The sequence below is a fragment of the Anopheles merus genome, chromosome 3L (assembly GCF_017562075.2).
Source record: "Anopheles merus strain MAF chromosome 3L, AmerM5.1, whole genome shotgun sequence".
NCBI lineage: Eukaryota > Metazoa > Arthropoda > Insecta > Diptera > Culicidae > Anopheles > Anopheles merus.
Window position 1 is genome coordinate 31268077 of NC_054085.1, and position 21489 is coordinate 31289565.

The following is a 21489-nucleotide window of genomic DNA, read 5'->3' on the forward strand; positions in this document are numbered from 1 at the left end:
CAGCTCGTCCATACGATTTGGCAACATATGCTCCCAAAACATTTTCAAACTCATGTCACGGGAACATTTTTGTTGTAAGAGAAAAAAAAACACATTATTTCTGATGAATTATCTTGTAAAGATAAAAATGGCAATTTCTTCAACTCAAAACAATCAATCGTTGTTGGGTAAATACGAACTGCACATGAGAATTACTCATGAATGTGTTAAACTTCTTGATTTTATGCTGTAAAAATGATAAAGCTACACTCTATACAATCAGAACAAAGTTATTTAATTTAAACATGATTTAAACACGAATCGAAGTATTTGTACAAACAATAACAAGTGCTTGAGCTCAAACGTCAAATGAGGTAACTCATCTAGTTCCCAAAGAACAATTTGTTTATTTAAAATGGTGGTCGAAATGAGTTCCCGTTCGATGACGTTAGGCAGTGCTGCCAGCGTCAAAACTGGATTTCCTTCGAAATTCTTGCTTTTACAGTTTTACAAACTAACTAAAACAATTTGCTTATTTCAACACGAAATTATCTTTGGTGCATGGTTTAGGTTGCCCAAATATACTAGATAAAAACCTATCCATGGAACTCAGAAAGTATGAGGTAAATAAGTATTCAATAAGTGATTTTTGCCTTCTTATTTACGTTCAAGCAAAAGAATAACTTTACTTTTTAGTTCAAACACATTCGATAAAAATATTGTATCCTTTATGTAGTGCTTTTAAACATCTATTTAAAAACCAGTAGCCATACTATTTACTGTATGAATCCAATTTCTATCTCATTTCTATCGTATTCTCTGGTAACATGCTGTACAAGTGCGAGTGTGTACTCCATATGGGTTAATCCCAATAGAAAATTGTACCCTGTTTCATACGCATGTGGTGTAGTTTTCAGGTATATTTTAGACGCATAGTACGCGGTGTATTGTGCGAAGTAGCGTGCGCAAGTGTAATTGAATAGATGTTATGCCTCAAGGTCGTTCTATCCTTTTGTGAACACGAACAGGAGCACAATCGTTACCTGTTTTTACACACTGTATTGGTGTGCTTTGTCTCGGTGACTGCCACTCATAGGTGGATATGATTACAAAACGGAACTCAGAGAGCAAAAGCAAGATTTTATTGGCTTTTTTTTTCTTATTGTTTGCTTTTAAATGGCACTTACAATCCAAAAACTTAAATAAAAACCTTACTTTGCTTAATAAAGGGCACAAGATCGTAAATACGGTACACCTAGACATTTGTTGATGTGTCATGGCATTGGCGGTTGAAAAATCCGTTTCTATGGTTATGTAACAGATGATGGTAAACGTTTCATATGAATGCCTTTTAAATGCATACAACGATCAACAACTAGCTAAAGATATGTTATCAGTTGTAGAAAGTATGGAAAGTCAATAAAATAAGATACAAATTACAAAATTAGACAAACCAGAAACAGATGAGTGACGATGACAGGCAGGATGGCATCGCGGCTGACATGTGGCAGCTGTCATGTGTCAACTGTCACCTGTCAAACGTGAGAGCCGTACGCCATCTTGACAGCCGCCTTCTGCCGTCACGCATCTCTGTCGCTCCCGTAAACAAAGCACACAGCAGACCTGTTTCTTCTCTTTTCCGCCTACTGGAAAGGTTTGTAATAAAATTCGGCGTAGTATTTGTGACAGCGTCAAAGCAGATCGAAGCGCTCAGTTTTTTCTCGATAAAATGTCTTTCCGTACATGACGCTCCCCGAGCGAGCACCATCTTGGGAAGTGCAGTAAGTGAAAAAAAAAAACGCGCCTAGCAAAAGTTGCTTGCACCTGTGTGTTAACTTTGAAACAGTGGGCAACGCGCTAAACCCGAAGCTAATTGTCGTTGGCGCCACGAGTGTTTACCGGATCCGCGTCCGTGCCAGTGGAAATTGCACGAAAAGTTCGAAATTTTTGACACCGCCAAAATGCCAGCCGAATTTTACGACGAGGACGGTAAGTCAGTGGGACGGACGATGTGCAAGTACAGTGGGTGATAAGATTTTCGTACACGGCGCTACCGGAGAGGATGTAGTGAGTGCAATTGTGCTAAAATACGGTGGCAACAATGCAAAAGCAATAGAATTTTCTTATTTTCGGCCAACTTATTTTTCGGTCCAAGCTCATACCAAGCAAAACAAAGCTCCCGAAAAAAAATACAGTGTGTGACAAAAAAACGGCAACACCGGGGTGGTAAAAAATTCTGTACCCAATAGCGCAAAGGTTGCTTTGTTAATTTCGTTGAATTTTCCTCTCTTGTGAGAGTTTTGTTGCGTTTCGCATCTTTAAAATTCTAAATAAAATATAAGCATGCATTGGTCACTTTAATTTTTCATATTAAATTGTAACAATAATTTTAAATTCTTTGTTTTTACTGAAAGAGGATAAAACATTCTTGTTTCTATCGATAAAGTAATTCGAACTACAGTACGAATTCATTAATTGAAATTTATATGAATTAATTGAACCCTGCCAACTATTGAGTTGTTGCATAGAAATTGGCAAGTTTTTTCATTGATATGTAGTTTTTCTCAGACCATGAGATTTTGGGGAGTTTTTCGAAAACCGGATTTCCATACAAACGCTTTCATACAATTTGAACAGTCAGCTATCTATTGCACATCCCACAGTAAAGCATACCACTTTAAAAGCCATCAATTATTAATTTCCGCCTGTAGCATTGTTTCAATTTATTTTACTGAAATCACATAATTTATATTTTTTATATTTTGTGAAGCGGCATTACTCTCACGGGTAAACGCATTCGCTTCTACAAATCCAGTCATGGAACGATTCTTATCTGGAGCGTCACTCTGTATGCGTGAATCTTACAGGATTCCATTCTTGCAATCGAGATGTTGATGTCATCGAGACGACATCAAGTTGAATCTTCTATTTAGCGTAAACGTCCTGCCGTGGAAATGCCGGCCTACATAGACTTGTGAGACTTATTTAAACACCACGCAGCCGGAAGGCCAATCATTCTCTAAGGGGGAGGAACGGTCCATGTGAGGTTTGAACCAACGACGAGCGTGTTTTTGAGTGGCACGAGTTGTCGACTGTACCACGGGACCACACCTTAGTTAAAGTTGAATATAGATTAGCAAAAAAGGTTTACTTTTCGATTAAAATATCTTACTTCTAAATGCAAAAGCGATTCGTTGTTTCCATAGAAACGTGACGTGTAGATGAGCATTAGTCATGCAATCAGCAACGTGTTCGATACGAGATTAGTTTTCAGTTAGTCGTTTTGGGCATTAAACCCCTATCGGTAAAATGAATCAAGTTCATTGTATTGGCAAATTCAATGCGAAATTATTAAATGTATTAAATTACTTGAAAACATAATTTAAAACTTTTAAAAACTATTCGAACTATCCCAACATTAACAAAACCAACAAATTTAATTTAATCTTTGGTATTTTAAGTGCTTTTTTCCTGCTAAAAAATTCCTTATCGTTTGGCGTCCGTTCCAATATTGTAAGCGTATTTTAGAACCATCTTTCTACTTTTGGGTTTTGACGCCTACTACGATAGCGACGGCCTGTCTCGATAGATTTTCTCTACTAAATTTTAAAGACAAAATATAGCTTTCAAACAGCAATTGATTAAATATTCTGGACTCGACTGTAATCGAGTTTTAGAATGAAATATTTCAAAGGGATGAGGGAAAAGCTATATTACAGAGGATTCCTTTACAACCGTGATCTATACGTACGTACGGAACAACTTACGTGGGCTTTGCAAAAATGTCAAATTGCATGACAACAATATGAGTGTGCCGTTTGTTGCGTTCATACGTGTAGAAACCATTTAAGCTTAAAAATAAGAAGAGTGTCAATGTTAAAAAAAACTTCTCCTTCCGTTTTGTGTCGTTGCATCTCGGGTATAAAAAGACCTTTTCGAGTTTCTTTTACCAAGCTCATCGCAAAGTCCATAGTAGCAAAGAATGGGTCTAGATAAGTAACGATCCACGTCCGGTTTTGTAGCAGATGCCGGACGCGTTTATTATATAACCACAGTGCATGCTAAAAAAAAGCACAACCAACATTAACTAATTTTGGCCGATTGTTCATTTTTTTCAGAAGTGGTCTCATGCTATCATATTTTCAATTAAATATAGTGTAGTCACTCGCTGAGGGGATTTTTCAAGGGATCTTCAAATTTAGATATTCATCATACAAAAATTATTCAAAATTATTCAAGAGCATCTGTGGACTACGGCCTTCTTTGATCGCAAAATAAATTCCTGCAAAGATTTCACTGTAATTAAATAAATCTCTTCTCTCCCTCCCCGTTGCTTACAGGATTCCGGCTATCGTTTGAAAATGACACCAGCCCGGACGAGCGGCAGTACTTTATGCGCGCCTTCCCGAACGTGAGCAAGATCGCGGAGCGCAGAATACACTGCACCACCTGCAATGCGCACATCGGGACGGCCCCGGTGTCGGAGGCGGTCATCCGGATGCATCCGGTGCTGCGCGTCACGCACTGCCGGAACTGTCACGCGTTCTACAACAGTGGCGACTTCGACAAGGGCGAGGACGGCAGCGAGCTGTACTGTCGCTGGTGCGGCCAGGGCGGCGAGGTGTTCTGCTGCTCCAAATGTCCGTACGTGTTCTGCAAGAGCTGCATCGTGCGCAATCTGTCGCGGGCCTGCGTGCAGGATATTGTGCGCAACGAAAACTGGCACTGCTTCGGTTGCGCACCGCGCATCATGTGGCACCTGCGGGCGCAGCACTGGGCGCTGGAAAACTTTATCGAGAAGCAGAAAAAGTAAGTGATATCGGTTCTGGAGCGTAGCTTCGGGGGGTTTGTTTTTTGCAACAACAGGACTAATCCTCTCATTTACATCCCTCTGTCACACCCAACAGGGAAATAAAGAATCAGGATCTATCGCCCAACGTGATTAGCGCACTGATGAAGAAGGACCGCACCACGTGCTGCCCGGGAAAGGGCCAAAATCGCAAATCGGTCAATTCGACCGCGACAACGCCAATGATTACATCGCCGGTAAGCGCGACGAAGAAAACGCCCGCCAAGCGCACGTACGGTGATATGAGCTGCAAGCGGGAAGGGTCCATGGAAGGCGGCGCGCGGCTCGAACCGGTTGTGAGCATTCCTCCCCTAGCACATTCCATCCTCGGCCAGCTGGACGTGGATCCTGGCATTGCCGTACCTAGCAATGCCCAAGGGGGCGCTGCTATCGCGTCCTCCTCCAGCTCGGTCGGCTCCCCCGTCACAACGTCGTCCTCGAGCGGAAAGGCAGCAGGCTCGAAGAAGACGCGGAAATCCTCCACCCCAAACAGCGACAGTGGACAGTCGGCACGGCCCCCGCAGGCAAAAAAGAAGCGCATGGCGGGCAATAATGAGGTGGTCTGCACGCCGGACATTATGAGCATGCTGTCGGACGATGGGCCCGCCGTTGGCCAGCCGCAGACAACGCCCTCCCGTCCGCCGATCGTTACCGTCGGCGGCAAACCGCTCGTGCCGATCGCACCGAAGCCGGCCCCATACGTTGATCCGGCCACTGGCTCTCCGATGATGATGCCCGGCAACGGTGCGCTCCCGGGTCCGATGTCGAAGGTGAACGTACCGAAGCAGAAGGCCATACTGCACCACTCGATACCGCGCAATCTGGCAGTGAGCGTACCGGGCAGCCGGGTTTCGATGGCCCCGCTAGACCACCCGGAGCAGGTGGGACCGCAAACGGTGCGCGTGTCGTCGACGGCACCGCGCCAGTCGACGGGCGGCAGCGCACCGATGTACCACACGTTCGAGGGCTACCAGATCGATCTGCAGGCGGCCTCCCAGCAGAGCACCTACCGGCTGCCGAACGGGAAGCTTATACTGGTGCGCAAGCAGACGGCCGACGGGAGTGCACAGAACGCTGCCGAGCCGGGACTATCGCCGGTACAGCCGCCCAAGGTTGCGCCGAGCATGTCGGGCCCGGTTCCGGGCAATCGCTTGCTGAACAACAACGTGACGTCGGTGCCACCCGGTGCTGCCGGTGGGCCGATGGTTGTCCGCAACGGGCAGGAGATGCGTCGCGTGCCGGCAACGCACGTGCAAAGGCAGCAGGCAATGCAGCACCAGCAGCGTGTCCAAATGCAGATGGCGCAGATGGCCCAGCAGAACGACCAGTACCAGCAGCAGTTCCAACGCATGCAACAGCGTATGGATCAGCGCACCACTGGCCAGCGCGCGATGGCGCAACGAATGCAGCAGCAACAGCAGCAACAGCAGCAGCAGCAGCAGCAGCAGCAGCAGCAGCAGCAGCAGCAACAACAGCTGCACCAGCAGCTTCCACAACCGGGCATGTACGTAGGACCGGCAGCGCCCGGCGCCGGCGGCATCGTTTATCCCGGAGCCGGCGGTGCCGCACCGGTCGTCGCACCGGTCCCAGTACAGCAAGCCCCTCCCAGCCCGGCCGGCAACGCCCAGCAGCCGGCAATACTGGCGCTGCTCCGCGGGCTCGTCAACGGACCGCACGAGGAGACGCCACTCGGCAGTGCGCGCAAAGACTTCGAGGCGAAGATGCTGGCCGGGGCCGAAATCTGCCACCACATCCTCGGCAAGATCTACTCGCTGACCAACTCGAACCCGTTCAAGAACATACGCAACCTGCGCGACCTGAAGGAGCTGTTCATCCATCTGTCCTACCTGATGACGTACGGCATCGGGCGGTTCAAGACGCTGCACGAGCGGTGCGTGGACGACGTGAAGAAGATGGGCTTCACCAAGGAGTCCGACTTTGTGATGATGGGCGAGCGGGTGAACAACCGCAACCCGGAGGACGACAACAGCGAGGACGACGACGACTGCGAGATCATCGAGCAGAACACGACGGTGATCGAGGTCGACTCGGACGATGAGGCGGCATCCGCGGCCGGCAAGGAGAAGGCTGCCACCGAGGGCGCCGCCGGTGGATCATCGGCGAAAAAAGCTCCCAAAACGGTAGCGCAACCGGCGGCCCCCAAGGACGGTCCGGCCAACACGCTAACGGTGGGTGAGATTGTGGTTACGTGGAAGGTGACTGGCGTAAGCGATACTCCCGGACAGCCATCGACACCGGCGCAAACTGATAAGGATGGACCGCGTGCTGCCAATGCTGATGATGTTGCTGGGGAAATTGTTGTTGCACCGAAAAAGACAACACCGGCTGCTGCTGCTCCGGCCGGCGCAGGATCAAATGAGAACGCGAGCCACGACACGAGCGACAAGGACAGTAGCAATACCGTTGAGGTTACGATCGAAGCGTTGAACTCATCTGGCACCGGGAATCTGTCGTCTTCCACCGAAACGGTGGAAATGATGGAAACGGAAGCAAACAATTCGGTGACCGATTCGGAAGGTCCTGTCGTTAGCGCGCTGCCCAACAAACTCACAGCAACACAAACGCGTAAGTGACATTAATTAGCTTGCCTTTCATCTCCGCGTCGCTTGCACTAATTTTGCATCTAACAACACTAACTCATGTGATTTTGTTGCACTTTTCACTTCATTTCGTCGTTGTATTGGTGTCGTGAAAAAGGCTAATAAATTGTCTCATATTTGCATCACAAAGTATCGTTTGTACTCTGTAGCATACTAATCGAGAGGGAGTATCCATTTATTACGTAACTTAGAATAAGGCATTTTCTAACCCCTTTCTGTAACCTTTGACAGAGTGGAGGCTTAACTGAAACTCTTTTTATTGAATTGAGTAATACTTTTAAACAGAGTTTTCGTCGATTTTAGTGACATATCAACGAAATGTAGAATTGTTCGAAATTATAATAGACTCTTCCATCAAATGTTGAGTTACTCTAGAGCAAGTGAGTTGTTGAAGAGTTCACAAGTTTGGTGATCCTGTTGCGCTGTCACTTTCATACCATTTTGTTTATACAAATGCTAGTGTCATGCGATGGATCGAAAAACCTGTTTCTTTATTTATAAACACTGAATTAGTGATGTGTACAATTGGTAAAAATCCGGTCTCGATTCCGATCCAATTCGCAAGGCAGGTCCGTCCACGATAAATCCGGAGTCGTTCGGAGTCGTTCGGAGTCGTTCGGAGATGTTGGGAGTCACAGTCATTCGGAGTCGTTCGTAGTCGACCGGAGTCGAAGTCATTTGGAGTCGTCTAGAGTCGATCGGAGTCGACCGGAATCAAAATCGGTCGGAGTTAAACAGAGAACGCCGATTCCGGACGACTCCAATGACTCTAGACTTTATGCGACTCCGAATAACTCCGACTTCAGTCGCCTCCAGACGACTTCAATGACTCCGGACGACTCGAAAGACTCCGGAGGACTCAAGACTGCTCCGACTCCGGGCGACTTCGAACAACTCTGGAAAAATCCGGGTGACTTTGGACGACTTTGGACGACTCTGACTTCGGGCGGAACTAGTGGTTTGGATTTTGCCGGAGTCAGAATCGGACTAACAATAGCCGGAAACGGATCGGAGTCGTGGGTGGACTCTAAAGAGCGCATCACTACACGGAATTTACTATTTTATTGATTCAAACTGCGAAAATTTAATTCATTTTTGCATAGATTATTGCGCAATTTCAATTTGTTGTAATCAATATAAATTGAGTTGATCACATTTCTTTTGAATTTGGTTGAATCGAGCAACTAAAAACAACTAACAGATAATTTAAAAAATATGATCCGAAACGTTAAAAAAATGATTGAAATTGTAACGGTATCTTGATCCAAATGGAAGAATTTTTAGGCGCTTTCAAGAAAATCTAACAAGAATGTCATTGCCGGTGGTCGTTTAGAACATTTATTTATTTATTCTGTAATCAGGAACCACACATTTTTAATTCCTTGATGAATTGATATTAGTTTTGCATGGATGAAGTAAAATTAAAAACGGTTTTACTCTGGGTATGATGGAAAATGTCTATTAAAATGTTAAGAATGTCCAGAATTAATGTGTAATATCAATTATGCCCGAGATATTAAAATGTTTGTGAAATAGTTGTTCTCAAATTTAGGAAAGAAAAAAACAATAAAACCCCTGAGCATTGCTGCAATGAAGCTGCTAGAACCAGCGTTACGTAGTTAATGGATGTCCCTTTATAAATGAAAGATGTCTAATTCTTGCTTGCAATCCATATCCATCTCATCTAATGATCACTTTATTATCATTCCTTTAATCTAACCAAATACGTTTGTTTGTGTTTGTTCTTGTTGCAGCGGAAGTTGAATCACCTGGAAATGAAGACATCGATTTAGGCGCAGCGGACAAAGATGAGGTAGAAATGATCGAAATCTCCGACAAAGAAGTGTCGGAACTGCTAGACATCCATGCCAGTAGCAACGCAGCGACCGAGAAAGACGCCCAATCGGACCAAAAGGATGAGTCAATCGAGATAACAGACTCCGATGACGCAGGCCAAAACGGCGGTTCCACTGAAAAGTCCGAGGCAGGCAAGGAAGCGGCAGAAAACGCAACAACCGTAACTGCTGATGATACAGTTGAAACACTGTCGGATGATAAATCTGCTGACGCTGAGTTGGACGCATCGGACCAAAAAGCCGATGATGCAACGACGTGTACAGATAAGGCATCGCTGCCGGATGATATGGAACAGTCGTCCAAGGAAAGCAGCAGTGAAGTTTTGGACCTAATGGATGCAGCCGATGATAGTTACCACAGCGACAGCTCCGACATACAGTTCGGTGCAGAGTGCGACGCTCCAGATTCGGCTGCAACACATAAAGATGGCAATGTTGGGGAGTCTTCATCCACAAAGAATTCCGAACCGAAGACGGGCGAAAGCGAGAAAAATAAGCCCAGTTTGCCATCGGAGACAAAGAAGGGTGAAACTGTAGAAAGCACAAATGAAGCAGAGATTTCGAAGCAACAGGAAAAACGGGCAGTTGAGCCAAGTGCTGTAATCGATCTGGACGCTAGCAGTACCGAAAGCGATGGTAACAAAAGCGCCACGGAGGAAGACGCGGATGCATCTCAGAAGGGTGACGATGCGTCTACGAAGGAAGATGATACAGCTACCAAAAACGAATCGGTGGCCACGAAACAACAGGAAAAATCGGAAGCTGCTGCTGAGCCTAGTGCTATAATTGATCTGGATGCGAGCAGTACCGAGAGTTACGACAACAAGAGTGCCACCGAGGAAGACGTGGATGCATCGAACAAGGATAGTGAGTCCGCTGTTCAAGAAGAGATTTCAGAGATTTGCACAAATGAGTCAATCGACGAATCGTTGGTGACCGACCCTGCCGAACCGCAAACAGCAGGAGTAGAAGTAAGTGATAACAAGGAAGAAAGCACCGACAACGCTAAGATCCAGGCAATTGCCGAAGAGATAGAGGAAGTTGTTGGCGAAAAGGTAGACACAACAACGTCTGACGGGTCTAGTGAGCTCCAAAGTCAAGAGAAGGAGACACCGGACGATTCAGCTGAAGTCGTAGAGTGTGAACCTGCCGAGAAAATAGTCTCCAGTGCGGATGATGTCGTATCAGCGGAAACCTCTTCCGAACCTGTAAATAGTATTTCTGAACCAATGGACACTGAAGACGGGCAGCTTTCATCCAACGATGCCGAAGTGATGGACGTTACTGAGGAACAAGGACGGCCGTCTAGTTCGCATGGAAAAGAATCGACTGAGATGGATGCGTCGGAGGGAATGGAAGCTAAAGATCTCCCAAACACTGAGCATCTGCAACTTGCGGAGGAACCTCTTGCCGAGATGGAAGATTCCTCTTTAATGCCAGCTGACAGCAGCAGCATAACAAACAACAACAAACCAACAGCTACCGATAGTGACAGCGAAAAGGAAGGACAATTACCCCCACCATCACAGTCTACTGCTGAGCTCTCGTCTGAGTCGTCAACCGCTAAATCGGTAGTGAACAGTATTGTGTCGAAGAAGGTTGAAGCCGCCGCGGATAATTCTTCCAACGAAAGGGAAGAAAGCGAAGCGGATGAACTGTTCACCACGCCTCCCGAATTGGCCGAACTGGCCCCATCCTCGATGGAAGTTGATTCCAGCAATTTGAACTCAGAGCCATAAATATTAAGGTTTGTTGTAATGTAACAATTTACCATTATCTCTCTCTCTCTCCCTTTTCCATTTCTCTGAACTTTGAGTAGCGAGATTGAAGAATCTGTGACGCCTTTGTGCTCCGATAATTTCGTTTAGAGCTAAACTTGTACAATAATAATCCCTAAGTATATCGCATTTGACAACATTGTTTTGAATTTTAACGCTAGGTAGCATCTAGTACCTACCCCCCCGTTGCGATCGATGTGTACGTCTCTAAGCTGAGCTTAGTTGTGTAAGATGTGTAGGATTACCGATTCTGAAGTAAACCGCGCAGAAGAGCTGAACTGCATGTACTAATTGGAATAAAATAAAGCTGAAACTCGAACTCGTTTATGAAGCGTTCGCTGAGTGGTTTGAAGATAGAAAGAACTCGGACGAGTGGCGTTGATGACCACAGCGCAGCAAAGAAGGTGTGAAAGAAACGGCTGAGGCGCTAAAACCTCGTTAAACTATTTATTAACGGTAACAATTTTGGCAACTAAAGCAAAACACTTAACAAATTTTCTTCCGGCTGTTCCTCTCTCTGGCCTAATATGTATTCGTCGCCCACATACGCCCCTCGTTGAGCTGTTTAAACGTTCGTTTCTCCCTTCGCCTTCGTGGCGGCCCCATTCGACTCGCCCGGCTTCAGTGCCGGTATGTACTGGCCGAGATAGTTCAGCACAATCTCCCGGTAGCGGTACAGCACCACGCTGATGATGGTCAGCCCGAACAGGACGCCCGCAATGATCTCGTAATCGTTCTCCAGCCGATGGTAGTGCTGCTCGATGCCGATCAGGGCGCCGAAGAAGCGTCCGAATCCAAAGTGTGCCACCACTGGCAGCGCTTGCGCAAGGGCCGACACCTTGCGCGGCAGCAGATCGCGGAAGTGCAGCACGAGCGTGACCCAGGTCAGTCCGAGCGTCGTCGGCAGCAGCCAGTCCTCGACCACATCCCACAGCGCGTAGTCCAGGATGGCGAGCAGGATGAAGCGCAGCACGAGCGACAGGAACGCACCGACCAGTATCTTGCACGTGCCGAACACCTCGATGATGCGCCGGGAGTAGATCAGCACCGGGATGGCCAGCAGATCGCCGGCCAGGAGCAGCGTGCGCACGAGCGTCTGGAAGACGGTCGACTGTTGCTTCGAGTCGTCCCCGTCATCGCCGTCAGTGGGCAGGTTGGTCATGTGCGACTCGTCGATCGAGTCGATCACGCTCCACATCGAGCCGAGACCGATCGCAACCAAAAACGGAAGCCAGCAGCGCTGGAAGTACTTGCGGCACGCCGGCACGGACAGGAACTTCTGCGGCACGGTGCGCAGCTGCCACCACTCTTCCGGCGGCGACAGGTCCATCTTGAGCGGGCTGAGCAGGATGACGGCGGCAGTGGTGTACAGCAGCACGAACAGCATGTACGGCTGCTCGTAGTCATCGTTGAAGAAGATGATCCAACCGACGGCACCCCAGACGAGCTGCCGGCCAAAGTCGGCGACGCCCGAGTTTGTGCGATCGCGCGTCACGATCACGATGATCGTGTTGAGCAGCGTGAGCGCGCTGAGCAGGAAGAAGTCGAGCAGCGAACGGATCGACAGGTAGTAGTAGAAGGTGGAGTCACCCTCATCATCATCACCGTCGTTGTCTTCGTCCTGGAGAATATAGAGCCGTGAGCTACTGATTCAAAACTTCAGAGAGTCCTCACAGATACTTACACCATCGCAAGTCGTACCGTACAGAAGACTTTCGCTCTCCTCATACGGATCTGCAATGTCACACTGAACCACAGGCTTACATCCTGCCGGCTGTGCCTTAACCCAGGCCTTATCCAACGGACATCTGAAACCATCTGAAAGAGCACCAGTTGAAAGATCCTCATCCTCTCAGAACAAACCAAGTGACACCTACCCAACGGATAACTGCACTCATCTCCCTCGTCCTTCTCATTGTGCGCATCAAACGTGGCCTTCACCTGGATGATGCCCTCGCTGTACGTGTGGCAGATCTCGTCCTCCTCATCCGCATCCGCACACACGATCGCCGTCGGCACGATCACCGTCTCCTGGCTGTCCGGCACTCCGTCATTATCATCATCATCATCCTCCGCATCCGGGATACCATCGTTATCGTCATCGCTGTCCTGCTCGTCCGGAATGCCGTCATTATCATCATCCGGATCCTCATCGTTCGGGATACCATCCCCGTCCAGATCGTTCTTGTTGCGCTGGTTCTGATCGTGCACATCCAGAATGCCATCATTGTCATCATCCACATCTTCCGAGTCCGGGATGCCATCGTTATCATCATCGTCATCCTCCGTATCCGGAATACCGTCATTATCATCGTCCGTATCCTCATCATCCGGGATACCGTCACCGTCCAGATCGTGCGTCACCGGACGACCCTCCAGCTCATCCGGGATGCCATCATTATCATCGTCCGGATCTTCCGCATCCGGAATGCCATCATTATCATCGTCCGCATCTTCCGCATCCGGAATGCCATCATTGTCATCATCATCATCCTCCGCATCGGGCACACCGTCCCCGTCCAGATCGTTCGCGTTGGATCGATCCTGCGCATCCGGCACCCCATCATTATCGTCATCCACATCCTTATCGTCCGGAATACCATCATTATCGTCATCCTTATCCTCCGCATCCGGAATACCATCGTTATCATCATCCGTATCCAAATCATTTGGGATGCCATCACCATCCAGATCGTTAAACTTGGCCCTTCCCTCGAGCGCATCCGGAATACCATCATTATCATCATCCACGTCCTGCTCGTCCGCTATGCCATCATTATCATCATCCGGGTCCTCCGCATCCGGAATGCCGTCATTGTCGTCGTCATCGTCCTGCTCGTTCGGTATGCCATCACCGTCCAGATCATTCGAACGCGGCGTACTCTCGAGCGCATCCGGAATACCGTCATTATCATCGTCCACATCCTCCGCATCGGGTATGCCATCGTTGTCATCGTCATCGTCCTCCGCATCCGGAATACCGTCATTGTCATCGTCATCGTCCTGATCGTCCGGTATACCGTCACCGTCCAGATCGTTGGTTTTGGCCACACCCTCAAGCGCATCCGGCACACCATCGTTATCATCGTCCAGATCCTTATCATCCGGGATGCCATCATTGTCATCGTCCGTATCTTCCGCATCCGGAATGCCATCATTATCATCGTCATCGTCCTGATCGTTCGGTATACCATCCCCGTCCAGATCGTTCGACTTGGCCTTACCCTCGAGCGTGTCCGGAATGCCATCATTATCATCGTCCACGTCCTGATCGTCCGGGATGCCATCGTTATCATCATCATCATCCTTATCGTCCGGAATGCCGTCATTATCGTCATCCGGATCCAGCTCATTCGGGATGCCGTCTCCGTCCAGATCGTTGCTCGAGTCTGGATCACGCGAATCCGGAATACCATCGTTATCGTCGTCCGTATCCAGATTGTCCGGAATGCCATCCCCGTCCGAATCGCGCTCGATCGTACCCTGTCCACTGCCCAGATCCAGCACCGCACCTTCGTCATCGTCCTGCGAATCTTCCTGTTCCTTCAGCCATGCCGCCATCTGGGCCGATTTAGCATGGCGCGCATAGCACGTGCTTTCGAACTGATTATCCTTCTGGCAGGTGTACGTACAGTTCTCCAAGTTCAGCAAACCAGTCTGCAAGAAGACAATGTACCTTTAACAATGAATTGCTAGATCGTGCGATCTTCCAAAACCACCTACCTTGTCCGCAGCCCAATCGTGGCAGATACCATTTTCCGAACACTTTTCCTGCACGATGAACGCACCCTTGCGATTGCACAGGAAGCTGGCCTGCGGGGCACAGATCTCGGGCGGTGGCGTCCTGCTCACAGCGAACATTAGCAGCACGTACAGCACCATCGACGCAATGAGCGTAATGGCGGTCAGGATGCGCAACCGCTTGCCGTACGCGAACGCATTGCCGATCGCCCACTTGTCGACGAGCAGGGCAAACACGAACGGACCGAGCAGTGCCGTCAGCGGAATAATGATCGAGATCGAGTAGATCTCATTGTAAGCGAAGCCCTTCTGTGCCATGTTCGACTGGAGGAAGGGATAGATGCATCCCAAGCCTAATGGAGGATACAAAACAGTGCGTCATATGGAGATAGTTTTCGGGAAGCAATCAAACCAGCAGTACTTACCTCCGTAGAATAGGAAGAGGACACATTTCAGCGAGAGGCTGTGTTTGCTCTCGAACAGTGACTTTTCCTCCATTTCTTCCTGTGGCAAGTTTTGATCGGGCTGTTGCCGACCCTCAGCAGTGTAGCAACGCCAAAATCTAAAACACTTTATCTATGCTTGACCGTCTGGTGAAGCCTCCTGACCTAGATTTGCGAGTTGGATGGTTTCGGTAAAGATCAACAGCAAAAGAAGAGGTAACAAATGTCGTGAAATTAAACAAGCGTCAAGCGATGTGGGAGATGCCGTACGGAAGATGCCGTATCGCTTTGATGTGACAACTTTTGAACGTTCGAGGTCCAATTCGGTCCTCTCGCTGTGCTCTGTGGTTTGTAATCTGACTGCTGAACGATCAAGACTAGGTTCAGGAGGATTATACTTCTCCACTGTTACGCCTACTGTTGCCTTTTTGTGTAAATTTAGCAAGATTTATTTCGGTGGCAATTGATTTTGCGTCTCTTCGTTTGCTCTTGCGGACGCTTCATTGCGTATAAGATGCGCAGTTTAGGTTTGCGTGAATTGGAGCACACTTGATCTAGTTGGCGTTCAGTTCTACTAATTTGTTTGAGTTCAGAATGAAATGTCATCTTGGGATGATTGGACATGAAGAGACATCCAACAGACATTGGAGATTCAAACAAAAAACAAAAAACAACCTACTCAACCTAAGACTCAAATCTTTGCAAAAAATTAAACCCATTCCACACTTCAACCGTGTCCAAGAAATGTGTGCTCTACTACTACCACGGTGGCAATTAATCTGGTGAAATGAGCCAATTCATTTTTTCTGCATGGAGCAAGTGCTCCACTTCACCTCTTTCAATGGCCACTAGATGGGTCTTGAACTGGCAGTCTTGAATCGCCTTGAAATCAGCTGTGTCAGTACACCTTCACCCATTTCTGCTGGGCCAATCTTCGAGTGTCGTAAATTTCCATCATCCGCCAAACGTGCTCTTCTCAATGTCCGTCCACTGCGACCGTCAACGGTACCCTCCAGACCAAGACCTGCAATTGCAATTTGCCTTGTCAAAAATGCAAAACACACTCACTCACTCACGTCCGGCGGGCGGTGGCAGACACCACCGGCATCACCTTAGCAGTCGGGTGGGTGTAACCAAAGCCAACCTCCTTTTTCTCTGTGTACCTGGTTTCTTTTCCCTGGCAGCGGGATAGGCAAATAAATTTCATAATCAGCACTGGCATGAGCGGCAGAGGGTGTCATATAGACACAGAAACCGAACAAAAAGAAGAAGATAAAAACGGAATACCAACCATTGAGCGTTGAGAGCGCCCGTGCGCACTCTGTGTGTGTGTGTTTGTACGGGCACAGGTCGCCGCTTCTAAATTTATCAATTTTCTACAATTTAGCAATCATCATCCTAAGCGAACCCAAGCCAACACTGAGTATAACGAGCCGCCCGCGTCTGTCGGATGTACCCCGTACTCGAGTACCTCACTACAAACCGACATCCGAGACGCGGTTCCGAGAAGGAAAGCCATCAAAGAGTTGGTGTGAAAGCGCATCTGCTGACATGAAATATTTACTTATCCTTCGTTTCGTCTTTTTCTTTTTTCTTTTTGCATCTCAGACAATTCGTTGACTTTTTGCGTTTGCGTTCATGACGCGAAGACTACAGACATTAGTCCAGTGAGCTAGTTTTCTTCTGGATGTAGTGCAGATTTTATTAGGATTTTGTTTCGATTTTTGCCACGCACCAACCATCGTACAAAGCAGGCGATGCACCACAACACAGCACCAATAATTACACAGTGCGGCATCTCGGTCAACTGTGTGGTTTGTGTAGCTTAGTTGTGTCGTCGTCGATCGCAGTAGTCTGTATGATGATGTTGTGTGACAGTGTGATTAACGTCAAAACAAGCCGGCAAGCAAGTGAGAAGTGATCTTTTTTTTTGTTTCTGCTTCTACTGTGGTGGGTGTCGTTGTGATAGAAATAAACGTTGGAAGGCAAAAAAAAGGAAGTGTGTCAAAGGAAGGTAAAAGAACAATATGCACAAGCAATAATATTAATTGCTTTAAGTCACCAGGCCGTGTGGTTTAACAACATGCACGTCAGGAGTTCAGAGGTGAGCTTTTTTATACATAGGACTATTCTGCGATTGGGGTACACCAATCAAGTCCCAGATTGGCCGATAGCGTAGAGCACGATTACAGCAGCACTAGAAAATGAGTTCGTTTGTGCCATCAAAGAAAACGGAAGAAGAAAGCGCTAGGCTTTGCAACAGTTTGAGCCTAACGATAGGGAAGATGTGCAATAGTAGATACTCTGAAGAAACGGCTGAACTAACCTATGTATCTGCATGAAAGTCCCGCACTTCAACCAAATACGGCAAACATACGATACCGTAGGCAAGAAGGTGTTCGGCAGTGATAGGATCGGATAAAATGTGGACATTCTAGAGATCAGTGATGCCTCATAAGGATGGGAAGTATCCGGCTAATAAGAGAGTCAACTAAAGAGCTCAACTTCTAATGTCACCAACGAAAAGCGTGTGTTCTATACATCGGTCAGAAGCATTCATGTTGGAGAAGTCAATTTATTGACAAAGGAAATACTGTCGACCAGTTGATGATTCCATAACCTACTTTTATCAATGATGCCTTAGGTCTAAATATGGCGCAAGCTAAATCTGTGCAACTCTTGTACAGCTTCGACTTTCTTATGTACAACTTCACCAGTGACAAATTCTCACAAAATACGTGAAAAAGTAGTCATCTTTTCATCTTTTTCTTCAATCTTCGGAGAGTAAATTTGATCCCAAGGATTGCGAAGCTGGAAGCAAAAGAGCGGTCAAACTGTTTCGCATTGAACCATCGGACAGGAACTTCTTCTTCTTCTTCTTTGGCACAACAACCGTTGTCGGTCAAGGTCTGTCTGTATTACTAATGGGCTCGGCTTTCAGTGACTCATTTATTACCACAGTATGAAAACTTTCCTAAAGTCCTGGGCTAATGACGCAAAAGGCAAGATCCTATAGAAAATTTAACAAAAAGGTCCTCATTTCCAATCGTCGCACTATAGAGCGTGACTTTTCCACTCTATAGTGAAAGGAAGTTGGTTAATGAGTTGTTGTTAGATGCGGATTACTTGGATAATTTTGATATCTTAGGCCCTGTAAGTATTCTTGCACACTCAGTCACGACATAGTGATTCATCCATGTAAGCGTTGGACGAAAAACGACAACCATATTTTTGTCAGATGAGAACCGTGAACAACAAATGTGTGAGAGGAAAGCAGTTATTATGAAACTGCTAAAGAACATATAAATTGTGAATTAGTGTTTTAGTGACTCAATATTGACGCAGGGATTGACTGTCCAGCTAAGTACGACATAAGTCTGGAAAGCCTGTATATGCTGGTATATCCACATTTACAGTTACGCCAAATAGAAAGAGAAGAAGGGAGTCCCAATATAAGAATGGAAAATGGAAGCGGGCCAAGAATTGTACATGTCAGCCATGGTCCTAAGCCCCAAATGGACTGCATTCGGAAATTGGGAATATGACAGAAAGAGATGTAAATGTGATTATTTTTGGGCATGGTGAGAAATAGGATCAGGAAACGAATAGTTTGGAACAGACCAACAGCCCAGCATCTGGGCAATTTGAAGTAGTAGATCCAAACTAAGGTGAATATATCGAGAGATATAAACCATAAAGACCTGCAAAATAAGCCTTGAAGCTTTGCCCCGAGGAGTTATAACGCTTCTAACGTTTAGAGCCTGTTCCAAATCGCAGTGCTAGTTGGAACTCAGAAAGAGCAGAAGATGTATTCTTTATATTACATCAATTTTCTACACCCGATTCAAAATGAGAATGATGTTGGATAACCCGTAATTCGTAGACGTCATCTAAAGGACACACGAAGATTGTTAGGATCAAACTTCGCATTGCACGTATACACTGGTTGCAGTAGAGAAGCACTTGGGGATCAGGTTTTGCGGAAGCTATCCGAAACCATTCCCGACACTGTTTGAAATTTACTTTGACAGAATCGATCCTATAAATATCCCAACACCAATTCGGATGCTGGAAGCTCATGTCACCGCGATGTTCAAAACTGTCACTAAAACTGAAAGTAACCACCACCGCAAAATCGACCACCTTTTTTGGCGGATGCCCGCCCGCGCACCCGCCCAAACACGTGTTGCCGCCCGTTCCGTTTGAATTTGCGGTTTGAATCATTGCCCCAACGTCTCGTTCACTCGTACCCGCCGGTTTCGCCCGGTTTTAATTGCTTTCGTATCGTTTCGCTTGTGTGTGTATGTGTGTGTGCGCGCACCACTGTCACCGAGTTTGCCGTTGTCGTCCACTTGCTCACAAGCAGCCGGTCTCCGCTTCAAGCAGAGGTTGAGATTTCGATTTTTAATTTTATCACACCGGCAACGGCCACCGATTTAGCCCGGCACTCTGGTATGTGTCACGAAGCATTCGATCGCGCCCGCATCGGGCCACACAGAAGCGCGTGTGTGGTATGGGAGCGCGTCGTAGCGCATCGGAAGCGGTTCCGCAGCGAACCCCGACCCGGTTTGCTGTACCGAAAACAACCCCCCCCCCCCCTCGCCGTTGCAGTTCGGTTTACGTAAATACCTCGTCGGGTAATTTTTCACCACTCTTGTGTGTCACACTTGAGAGACAGGGAAATACACACACACACGCGCGCGCGCAATGGATTGAGTGAAAAAAAGGGAAATCACGAGCTCGCAGGGAGACAGCATCCTACTTAAGCGGCTGGAACGAACTGGCAACAACTGCACTTTATGCAATTGATGCAGTTGGCGCTGTAAACGATCGCTCCAAGGGCAGTTTGTGTGCTGTTCGCTGGCTCAGCGGCACACGCTCACGCACCAACAGACCGGATTGCACATACAAGCACACGCACAATTCACTCCATTTCACCAGCCCTTTCCGACCCGCTGACGCTGACAGGTGTCACCATTGTAACACATTTATATTTCATTCACGCGAATTTCCGCTCCGCAACCGAAGCGGACCGCGCAAGCTGAGGCGGAGAGACACCGAGAGAGAGAGAGAACCGGTGGGCAAGTAAAAATAACCCACCCAGCAAGCTCGTTCCGCTGATCTGTCTGGCACGAAATTTTTTCACAGCATCACAGCAACACACACAGTTTGAAAGGAAAGCAGGTTCATCACAGCATACTTTTCTTTCCGTTCTCTATTTTCACAGCATTTTACACTGACAGTTGTGTGAAGTTGGAATTTCTGCACCGAACAGCACGCAGGGGATACACAATTCCTTTCCAAACAAATTGCACAAATTGGTGACAAAAAATTTGCACACAAAAATAATATACACACCCACACACACGTACTCGTACAAAGACAGACGCTCTGTCACAGAAACGGCACTACTTCGAAGCGCGTTACGCCAAACCGCCTTAGACCGCGGACAAGGTTCCGAGCGGGCTGACACGGCGCAGATTAGCAACAGGCGCTCGGCAAGCGAACTATTCTCGGACGGCGGGACGTACCGACCGAAACAACGGCGCTTTGAGCAGCGCACGAACACCCACCGAAGGCCGGACCGGTAAGCGGCAGGAGCATGCGCTCGCAGTCGGAGAGAATGAGTGTCCTTGTTTGGATGCGGTGGTTGAGTGCACTACATGGAGACGCCTGGTCGCTCAGCGAGACAGCAACAGCAGCAGCACCACCGCGACAAGGTTGTTTTTGTTTGGGTTTTACTAGTCGGGGTGCGTTGGCGCTTCTTCGAGTGCTGAAAACATGTGAAATTGTTTTGTGAAACGATATGATTTATGCAGAACAAAACATTCCTCCTTCCAAGGTGAGTTTATCAATTAATTATAGTTGATTTTTTCTGATGATCACACATTGGACTTACTTTTGTGCATAGATTTGATGGGTTTCAAACCCACCCGAAACCAGTTATCTAACCCGGTCGTGTAGAAAAAAAAACTGTTGCGCTCTAAATTTTGCCCTGACCGCCGTCTCATTGTCTGGGGGGGGGGGACTGGCAAACCTGTCAGCGTTAACGAGTCAGCGGCACGTGCCATCAATCAGCCGCCTTCCAATCAGGAGCTGCTGCCGTTGGAACAGGAGGAAGTGTCATAACATTGTTGAGATAGGTTGATTGCTACATTTAGCGGGTGAGAGAGTGTGCATGGAGAATAATGGCTTATTTTAAGCGGCGTATTAAAGACTGGA

At 47.5% G+C, this 21489-nt stretch overlaps 2 protein-coding genes across 8 annotated transcripts; one reads left to right on the plus strand and one right to left on the minus strand.

Moving 5' to 3' along the window:
- The first annotated feature begins 1556 nt into the window (after positions 1-1556).
- LOC121599131 (putative mediator of RNA polymerase II transcription subunit 26) lies at positions 1557-20627 on the plus strand. 3 transcript variants are annotated; one of them, XM_041926674.1, is made up of 5 exons: positions 1557-1968; positions 4320-4788; positions 4887-7414; positions 9204-11052; positions 20495-20627. In XM_041926674.1, the coding sequence occupies exons 1-4, from the start codon at positions 1941-1943 to the stop codon at positions 11042-11044; spliced, it is 4866 nt and encodes a 1621-aa protein (XP_041782608.1). In that variant the 5' UTR covers positions 1557-1940; the 3' UTR covers positions 11045-11052; positions 20495-20627. The 3 variants fall into 3 exon arrangements, with proteins under 3 accessions (XP_041782608.1, XP_041782609.1, XP_041782607.1); XM_041926675.1 differs by lacking the exon at positions 20495-20627 and adding an exon at positions 11245-11408; XM_041926673.1 differs by lacking the exon at positions 20495-20627 and having other exon boundaries at positions 9204-11408.
- On the minus strand, positions 11491-20732 carry LOC121599133 (dentin sialophosphoprotein-like). Of its 5 annotated transcripts, none has more exons than XM_041926677.1 (6): positions 20640-20732; positions 15250-15432; positions 14807-15177; positions 12961-14740; positions 12768-12901; positions 11491-12704 (listed from the first exon to the last, which is right to left on the minus strand). In XM_041926677.1, the coding sequence occupies exons 2-6, from the start codon at positions 15320-15322 to the stop codon at positions 11649-11651; spliced, it is 3414 nt and encodes a 1137-aa protein (XP_041782611.1). In that variant the 5' UTR covers positions 15323-15432; positions 20640-20732; the 3' UTR covers positions 11491-11648. The 5 variants fall into 5 exon arrangements, with proteins under 5 accessions (XP_041782611.1, XP_041782610.1, XP_041782615.1 ...); XM_041926676.1 differs by having other exon boundaries at positions 20626-20718; XM_041926681.1 differs by lacking the exon at positions 20640-20732 and adding an exon at positions 20368-20429.
- Positions 20733-21489: the final 757 nt, after the last annotated feature.